This window comes from Micromys minutus (genome assembly GCF_963924665.1).
Source record: "Micromys minutus genome assembly, chromosome: 16".
Lineage (NCBI taxonomy): Eukaryota > Metazoa > Chordata > Mammalia > Rodentia > Muridae > Micromys > Micromys minutus.
The window spans coordinates 53,396,227-53,405,540 of NC_137985.1; the positions used below are offsets into that span (position 1 = coordinate 53,396,227).

General features: G+C 57.6%; 1 protein-coding gene across 2 annotated transcripts; it reads right to left on the reverse strand.

The window, feature by feature from the left end:
* Positions 1 to 299: 299 nt before the first annotated feature.
* SKOR1 (SKI family transcriptional corepressor 1) lies at positions 300 to 8,236 on the reverse strand (the record flags this gene model as incomplete). Of its 2 annotated transcripts, XM_080930284.1 has the most annotated exons (9): positions 300 to 394; positions 907 to 972; positions 1,470 to 1,544; positions 1,768 to 1,842; positions 3,146 to 3,217; positions 3,639 to 3,749; positions 4,683 to 4,773; positions 5,701 to 7,897; positions 8,130 to 8,236. In XM_080930284.1, 9 exons carry the CDS (start codon positions 8,234 to 8,236, stop codon positions 300 to 302), a joined length of 2,889 nt encoding a protein of 962 aa, XP_080786410.1. The 2 variants fall into 2 exon arrangements, with proteins under 2 accessions (XP_080786410.1, XP_080786411.1); XM_080930285.1 differs by lacking the exon at positions 8,130 to 8,236 and having other exon boundaries at positions 300 to 391; positions 5,701 to 7,890.
* Between the last annotated feature and the right edge of the window lie 1,078 nt (positions 8,237 to 9,314).

Below are 9,314 nucleotides of genomic sequence, written 5' to 3' on the forward strand. Positions count from 1 at the left end.
GTCCCAGGCCCCACTCGGGCCGGAGAGGGAGGGGTCATGGAAGAGGTCTTTCCTCTCCCCTTTCTTTTCCCGGGTGGGTCCAGTGTACCCCTTGAGGTCTGATGCCCTGGAGTTCAGAGGAGGGGCGAGGCAGTATTTACAGTGGGAAACCCAGCCGAGCCCGGCTGGAGCGGGCGAGCGGCTGTATTTACAACGGTCGGGTCCTAATGGCTTGTTCCTCGCTCTGGGCCGCCACTGCAGCCGCGTCTACGGAAAGGAGCAGCAAGGCTTGAGGGCGCGTGGGCGCGGCCAAGCCCGCGCTAGGGCAACAGCGGAGGCTTGAAGGAGCAGTTACCGGTGCAGTGCCGGGGAGTCAGCATCTTGCAGGAGAAGTGGTGCAGGGCATCGTGAGCTTCTGGAGAGAGAGAGACACGCACCAACCACGTTGGACGCCTCGCCTCACTGTCCCTGGAGCTCCACTAGTCGCCCCCCCCCCCCGCAGGCCACATTCAGCAATTTGGGCACAGGTATTCTCAGTGGAGCAGAAGGGAGGTAGGAGGGCAAGAATGAGACCCTGGCCAGTCAGAACCATTTCCTAGGTCCATTGGCCCCATTTTACAGACGGGGAAACCGAGGCACAAAGAAGTCTAATTGTCCCAGGCCAGGGTTGGGCCAGAAAGCAAATTTTCAGATATTCAGAGCTCACTGGGCTCTTTCTTCTTACAGCACAGTTACAAAATTCACCCTTCACCCCACTTCCCTTCTGATCCATGTGGGCCCTGGCCATCTTTCTTCCAAACATCTCCATTGATATACCCATCCATCCAATAGTACAACCAGCCATCCTCTCTCTCTCTCTCTTCTCTCTCTCTCTCTCTCTCTCTCTCTCTCTCTCTCTCTCTCTCATCTTTGTTTCTGGGTTCACACCTTTTAATTTCTGCTGGATGGCATAGCGGGCCTTCCTCTCCTGGTCCAGTTCATTACACAAGGTATCTGGAAGACATGGAGGTTCTGTGAGGAACCGCAGACCACCCTCCAGGCAGACGGCTGAGGTCACAGCCTGGGCACAGCCTCTCCCTACAGAAACCACCGAAAGCTAAGGAGAGGACACCAACACTTCAAACTGTGGGTCGGGGGACTGGGGGAGGAAATGGCCTGGGATGGCGCTTAAAGGCAGACGGATCTAACCAAAATTAAAGCGAACTTAGGCATTACTTCCCAGGTAATTTTACGCCTCGATTTTTAATTTAGAAGCCGTGGAAATTGCAGCGCTAAGAAGTTCAATCACTCCACGTAATGATGCCTGCAAGCCGTTTGCCGGGCTTGCTTGCCATTCTGAGGCTAATCAGACTATACAAAGGATATTAAATAAAAAAAATAATTGTTAAATTACCTTCAATTTAAATCCAAATGACTGAGCCAACATTGCGGCTCCTGCCAGACGAGAGGCAGTTACGGCCGTGCACGCGCTCACCTGACTCCAGTCTTACCTCTGACAATTTGCAGCTGTTGCACCATTTCTTCCCGATAAGCCAATTCCCTCTTCATTTGATCCTGAAAATTATCTGTGCAAATTGATTAAGTGAGAGCCGTTAAGTACAGCCTCCACTCCCGGCTCCACTTCCCGCCCCCTCCAATCCTCACCCCTGCCCCCACCCCCATCCTGCCCTTCACCTAGCTAGAAACGGGGGAACCTGGAGTTCTTCCCTCCCCTGGGGCAAGCCGTTGGCGGCTGCCTGCACCCAGTTCCTAGAGCAGGAAGCCCTTGTGGGGTGGGGAAGGAAGTACCTTTGAGACTCTGGAATTCCCGCTCCAGCTTCTTTCGAAGCTCCATTTGCTCCAGAAGTAATTTCTGCAATTCTTCTGTGAGGGTTTGGGAGAGAAGTAAAGGGGGAGACTGAGGCAATCCAGGGTACCCATTGGGGCCAAGGGTTTGTCCTGCCAGCACCCCTGACACCTGAGCAGAGGCCTCCCATGCTCTGGCTTCATGGTCTGGCTATTCTTTTCTATCTGAGCTCCAAGGCTAGGGTGGAAGATGGCGGGGGGGGGGGGGGTGGGGGGGGTGCCAGGATATTCACATTCAAGAAGGTGGAAACCATTTTGTATGTCTGGCCCCCTGGCCCCCTGGAACAACTGGGGGCCTAACATCTGTTTTAAGTTGCTAGTAACTTCTCAACCTCAGAGGATGACCCACAGCCATCATATTGCAAAGGAGAAGTCTAATCTCTGCTCTAAAGGCAATTCAGGGAGAATCTGATAAAATCCAGGAACAGCCTTTCCAGAAAAAGAAAAAGAAAGAAAGAAAGAAAAAGAAAAGACACAGGGAGAAACTTTGTCTACAATTTCAAGAGGCACTGAGGCCCTCAAGCAGTGTTTTTGAAGTTGTGGCATCATCCTGTGAGATGTGAGGTCAGGAAGAGCAGAAGATCCCTGCTCCCCTACTTGGAACCCCAGCCGCCTGATTTCTAAGACCTTCCGAGGTGTGGCTGGTGTGGGGAAGGCTCAACCCCCCCCCCCCAGAAACCTGGGGAGTGGAAGGAGGATCTGCCGGAGCATGAGCTCAGGAGTATGTAGGTCCTTCCATGAAAAGGCTCCTTTGCAACTCAGGGAAGTAAGATATGGAGCCAGGAAGAGGTTCAAAACCACTGTGCCTTAAGCGATTCCCCACCCTCTGTGGACTGAGCAGCAACGGGAGAGGGAGAGGGTGTCCTAGTCTGCAAGAGAGCGAGGCCAACCCTACTATGTTATTGTGTGAACAGTTTAATTCCAGAGGGAAAAGTAGCTTTTGATGTATCCGGAAATAAGTGCCTGCCATCTTGTTCTTTAGGGGAAAAAAAAGGTTCTGTTTTTCCTGCATCTCTCAAGACCCAAACTGCCCGTTGGTTACAAATTCCAACAGTCAAGACCAATCCTTTCTCACCGGGTCCTTCAAGACTCAGGTCTTGGGAACCCAAACTTCCAATAAACTTACTGGGGTTTGGTTCACTCACCCAACATCCTGCTCTGCACCCCTGCGCCAGGGGTCCAGAGAGTGATTTTTTTTCCTCCTGGGTGGCACCCCTCCCCCAGCTATGCCTTTGGCATATACCCACTACCAGACTACAGTCTCTCAAGAACTCCTCTACTTCAAGCACCTCATGGCCCCATTCCTCACATTTAACCTCACCTCTGGCCAGATTTTCGATATCTTTCTCCACTAGGTGAGTTCCTGTGACATCCAATGTGAGCCCGTCTTCACCTAGGACACAAGGGCAGGTAAGAGGGGGATTCTGTCCTGGGAGCCTTCAGAGAGGAGGAGGTAAGCTCCTGGGAATTCTGCCAAATGTAGGACTTCTGCCAGACTTGCAGCTTTCCCACCTCCTCACCTTCCACGGAGTTCAGGAGGCTGAGCCCTGGCAGGAGGCGCCCTTTGACCCATTCTAGATGAATGGGGTGGTTCCTTCCTTTCCTTTTAGTACCCACCTCCCGTCCTCAGAAGACCCTCAAAGCCAATAAGGAGAAAACTAGTCCTGAAACCAGGACTACGCCTCCTCCACAACGTTAACTATCTGCTCAGTGGTATCGTTTGCTCATGATTAAAACCTTCCTCCAAGCCTGTGGTGACCCGGATGAGCGGGAGCTCAAGGCCACCGGTGCGAGCCAGGACTACCGGGGCTCACCTCGATCTGTATTTGCAGGGCTTGGCTGGGAGACACTCCTTTGGTCTGAAAAGGATTTTCTGGTTTCCAAGTCGTCCGCTGTCGTCGAGTGATTGTCTTCCTTATCTGGCTCTAAAAGGCAGACTGAGTTTCAAGGAGAAGCAAAGAAACCGTGACCCGGATACTGCAGTGCGGCCTCGGTTGGGGCGCCCAAGCCCTAATTAAAAACGTCGTGGCCGCCTCTGGTTCCCGGCTGTGAGCCCAGGCGCGCGCCCTGAGGCTTTGGGCCCAGTACCCCTCCCCTGCACAAGGTCTGCTCCATTCTGGGCTACACGCCCCTGCCCCAGCCTCTGGCCCCCAGGAAAAGATCAAGACAAGCAGCTGAGCCCACCTGGGACAAGCGACCTACATTGCGTGCGCAGATACTGGGGCACCGGGAGAGCGCGTGGCCGCCGGATTTGTCCGCGCCACTTCAGCGGAGATCGCAACCCAAGTGACAACCTTCCGGGTACTGGAGTTGTAGGAGGACACTGTCCCACACCCGGCTGCACAGGCCTGCTTAGATTTCTGTTTGCTCACTCCTGACCTCCGCCCTCTCCCAGCTAACAGGATCTCAAATGCAAATGCAGGGCTGATCCTTTATTGGGGCCGCAGCTTCTGAGATACCCTAGCGCGCAGACACTAGCTCTCACCCTGCACCGGGATCAGGCCCGGCCACCACCTAAGGCCACCAGCCTTAGGCTAAGCACATGTGTAATAAATGGAATGGTGTGAAGGAGATGCCAGGTATGAGTGGGCTTTCGGAAAGGTTTACTTCTCTGATGAGGTGTACTGGAGTGTGTGCGTGTGTGCAGTGAAGGGGATGGGTTGTGATTATTTTCAAGTAACCAAACCCTGAGACTTGGGAGTTTACACTTAGTTTCCCTTTTCTTTTATCGTTTTTTTCGTCTCCCTTCTCTATCACTCCTTTCTCTTCGCCCCTTCCTTCCTTGAAAGGCCTGCCTTGGCCCCGGGTTCGGCCTGCGCTCCCTGCACTGAAGGGCCAGAGGCCTCGGGAGGCATTACCGTGGGTCTCTGAGGTGCAGAGATACGAGGCTGCGGGCCCCAGCGTTGCGGCTGCACTCTTCACGTGTTCGTCCCTCTCAGGCGCGTACACCTGCGACGGCCGAAAATGACAGGCGATTAGGGGGACAGCCTTACTTAGCGGCCGACAGTGTCGTGGAGGTTGGTGGGCCCTGGAGACCTGAACGAAGCAGTGACGCACTAGAGGATTTGGTATACTCTTTGGTACTCCGGAGCAAATTACTTAACACACAAAGCTGCTCTCAAGCCAGAGGCTGTCCGAAGCCACCCCCACATTCTGTGCTCACCTCTCTTTAACCTGCCTTCTCAGCATAAAAGGGTGCCTTTCTCGCGCAGCCAATGGTTTTTGTTTTAATAAACCCAGCGTAAATGGACAAGTGTGTGCGCGCGCGCATCTTCTTTCAAAACAGTCAGCCCTTCTGTCTAGCCACACGTTGCCCTCCAGCCGCTTCCCCGACAGAGAGCCCGAAAGCTTGGGTTTTCCAGCCCAGAGGGGTAGTTTCTTAGACTAGAGTTTAAAAGGACGCAGAAAACTGCTAGTTAGAATGTCTAGAGATTCTTCTTGGCAAGAGACTGCCCTCTTCTCTCCCTTCTGGGTTCCTTTGCATGTAGGCATACTTTGTGCCTGGCCTCCAGGGCTTCTTTCTCTAGCTCTGAGTCCCTTTCTTTCCCCCTTTCTTCCTTCAGACCCTTTGTCTCTCTTTCTGAGTGTCTAACAGTCTCTGCAACTCTTCTCACCTCCCATCAGCAAAACCAAAAACGCACTCGCCATTTCTGTAGCCTGTCCCCCGGATTTTCCGAATCCCTCAGCCCAGTGCCACAGCGCGTCCCCCGGCTGGGGCTGCGAAGAGCAGCTGGGACCTGCTGCTCCTCAGACCTGCCTGCTCAGAACAGAATCCATTTCCCCCGCACCGGGCCCGCAGCGGGCCCGGAGCTGCTTTGTATCAGGGCAGAATGGTGTAAGGGAGGAGGCGCCACCGACGAGGTGCACAGGGCTCACCTTGGCCGCCGCGGGGCCTCCCAGGGGCCCGCAAGGCTCTCGCAGCTCATAGCCACCGCTTGGTGGGCTCCGCTCAGTTCTCCGCACCACATCATCGGCCACCAGGTCCCCGAATGAGGATCTGATAGCGGGCGGTGGCCCAAGGCGGCGGCGAGGACGAGGGCTATCGCCATCCGCAGAGTCTGTGGGTCCGTCTGCGCCTGAGGATGTGACAGATGGGGGCCCAGCAGGCTGGTCGCCGTCTGGGCCACCTCCCGTGCTGGGTGCGCTGGGCTCCGTGTCGTCCTGGGCTCCGTCCTCGTCGGGGAAGCGGTTGGATTCTACGTCCACCTCCGGTTCGTCCGCGGTGTCCACGTCGGGCGAGGCAGAGTGGTAGCTGGAGCTGCCCTCGCTCAGAAAGTCCGGGCTCACGTAGCCCCCTCCGGTCCCCGTGCCCGGCACTGGCCCGCGAGCCGGCCCTGAGCCGTAGGCCTCCCGGGCGCTGCCGTAGAGCTTAGCGATGCTCTCCGCGTCCTTGACTACGGGTCGAAAGGCTGACACGTAGGAGCTTTTGCGGGCAGGTGGTGGTGGCGGAGGGGCCAGGGGAGCCAGGGACGGTGGCAGCGCCTCGTCCGCTCCGTCCTCGTCCAGGGGCCCGCGGGACAGAGCGCTCGGGCAGCGCTCCTCTGTACCGAGGCTGCCCTCCTTAGCTGGCTCCGCACTGTCCAAAGCCTCCGGCCCGCCCCCGCCAGCCGCCGCCGCAGCCGCCGCAGCCGCCGCCGCCACCGCGGCGGCTACGGCCTTAGCTTGGCTCTGCGCGGCCGGGTAAGGAGGCACCGGGAGGCTCCCGGCAGCTGGCCAGAACATGGGAAACGTCGGGTACACGGTGGCGGCGGCAGCTGCGGCAGCTACCGCCGCTGCGTCCTTGGCTGCGCCGGAAGGTTGATGTCCCCAGAACATTGTGCCGCCACCAGGGCCCGGCCCTGCTCCCGGGGGTAAGTGGCCAGCTCCCGGGCCACCGGCACCCGCGGCGGTGCCAGCACCCCCACCGCTCCCTGTGCCAGGGCCTCCCTTGGGTTCTCCCGCGACCAACACTGGGTCGTCCTTTTTGGGACATAGGCCGAAGGCTGTGGGGAAACCGTAAGGGTGCGGGAAAAGAGGCGGGGGCAACTTTTGCAAGAGGCCAAAACCTTTGCTGGGCACTGGAATCACCGGGTAGCTGCGAACCCCCGCGCTGCCCCCAGGCCCCCCAGGTCCTGCAGGGCCACTAGCTGCCGCCGCCAGGCCAAGTGCGCGCTGCGGATGCGGTGGAGGTGGCCCGGGAGGCCCAGCCGCCTCGTCTTCACCGCAGCGCAGACTTTTGTGAGGCGGTGGGCCTGGGGCCATCTCTGAGCCGCACCCCGGACCGCCACCGCCACCAGCGCCGCCCTTCCCTGCACCACCAGACCCGCTGTTAGCGCCGCCTCCGCCGCCCCCTTGCAGGGAGAAGGTCCGCTTGCGCGTACCGCCATTAAACATAGCCTTGACGTCCTCCCAAGCATGGCTCAGCTCGTCGGTGGCCGACTTGTCACTGAGTTTGAGGTGCCGACGCCACGAGTTGAAGTTGGCGGCGTCGGGCTGAGTGTACTTGGCGTCGGGTGTGCGGTGCGAATGGAAGATGAACTTGTTGGGTGAGAAATACATGCTGCAGTAACCGCACTTGATGCACTTGGCACGAGAGCTGTTGTAACGGGCAGGAATGAAGCTGCCCCGAGAACCCCACGCGCACTCGTGCACCACGTCAAAGGCGAAGTTCTCGGGCAGTTTGGGTGGCTTGTGCTCGCCCAGGAATGACTTGCACAGGCGCTCGGCCTCTCGCTTTGTGATCATACCGCACCGGCGAGAGGAGATGGGCATGGCCCCGGCCCGACGCAGGATCTCCAGCTGCACCGGCGTGCACTGCACGCACGTGATACCCAGGGCCACCCGGCGGTTGTGGATCTCATTGTAGCTGTAGTTTTTGAGCAGGGTGTTGGAGATCTGGGCTAGGCACAGGCGCTCCTGCCCATCGATGACCAGCGACACGATGGGCACCCCGTACAGCGACGTCTCGCCCACCTGGTTGGGTTTAAGGGCGCTGGATCCCGAGTAGGGCTGCAACTCTTGCTTGGAGTTGGGAGAGGAACTGCCCTCGCGTCCCGGCCCCAGCTGAGTGGTGAGAGCCTCCATGCCGCCGCTCCTGCGAAACAGAGAGAGCAGAGAGCAGATGAGCCATTTTTAGTGCCGCTACCTAGGTTCAGGCCCGCCCAGCGGGGCGCAACGTGTGGGGTGCGAGGGGGTTACTTGGCAGTGGGGAGATCAAGCTCATTCGTTTCCCGGACTGGCCCCTTTTGTTATTCAGACCCGCTTCTGAGCTGAAACAAAAGCACCCGGGGGGGGGGGGGCTAAGGGGGGAAAGGGAAAATCGAAACCTCAGGAAAGCCCCGGCTGCCAGGAAGCCAATCCTGTTTTCAGATTGGAAAGGAAGTGGGACCCAGAGACGGAGAGTGACTTGCCCAAGGCCACACAGCAATGCCATAGCCAAATCCAGGCTTTCTAGCCCGGTACTCAGGTTTGCGTGCCTTCAGCTACCTCACAGCTCGCCCTACCCGCCAGGGTCCTGAAGCCCGGACTTCAGGGACCAGCGGCCCCTCTGCTCAGTCGCGCGTGCACGCGTGCGGGCGGGGGCAGTGAAGGGAGAGGTGGGGAGGCGAAGGAGGGGCACTCACTGCCCATCACCAAACTGCGGATGCAGGGATGGGGGTAGGGAGAAGGGGGAGGGATGGAGATTGAAAAGGAAGGGAGGAGGAGGAGGCCACCGCTGTTCGCGGTGCTGAACTCTACCCTTTCCAAAGCTTGTCGCGTGCACCACGACCTCGGGTTGGCCCCCACTGCACCTAGCTTCGTAATGACCGACTTCCAGGGACAGCAGTACCGGTTTGCACAAACCTGTACTTCTCTTCTGACGCCCTGCGCCCGATGTTCCTTGAGCAGAAAGTGTCCAGCTGGGTTTACAAACAGCTTTCTTGCCAGCCATCAGTTGGGCCAGGATCACGCAGTTCCTAACCACATTTTCTGCATCTTTAGCTGCATTCCAGCTCCCCTCTGGGTCAGCTTTTGGGACGGAGAGGTTCTCACAGGCGTTTCTCTGGAGTCATTTCTTAGCTTTTGAAAACATGTCCCTGAGCTTTCTTTCCTCTTTCACATCTGCTTTTCTTTCTCAGGCCAGACACAGGATCCCCAGGCTCTGGGCTGCTCCTTTTGTGAGGGTGACTCTTCTTCGAATATCTTTCATACCCCGATATCAGCTCATATGGGCTAGAAGGAATCTTGGCCACTCTTGGAAGCCACTGTAAAACTCCAGGCATAAAAAGTTGTTTCTGGTCCCTCGCTTTGATCTCTGGAGAAGGCAGAGAGGAAGCTGTATCCACGGTCTAGCCTGGCGGAGGACCCAGGAATTGATGTTTAGGGCCTTCTAGGTCGCCCAGTCACCCACGTGTCTTCAGACACTCAGGGCTCCAACCCTTTGCACGGTGGCCGGCGCTCTTGCCGCCCAATTCAGTCCCTAGGACTCCCTCCCCCAAACTTGGCTGGAAAGGCAAATCCATTTCCCAGGG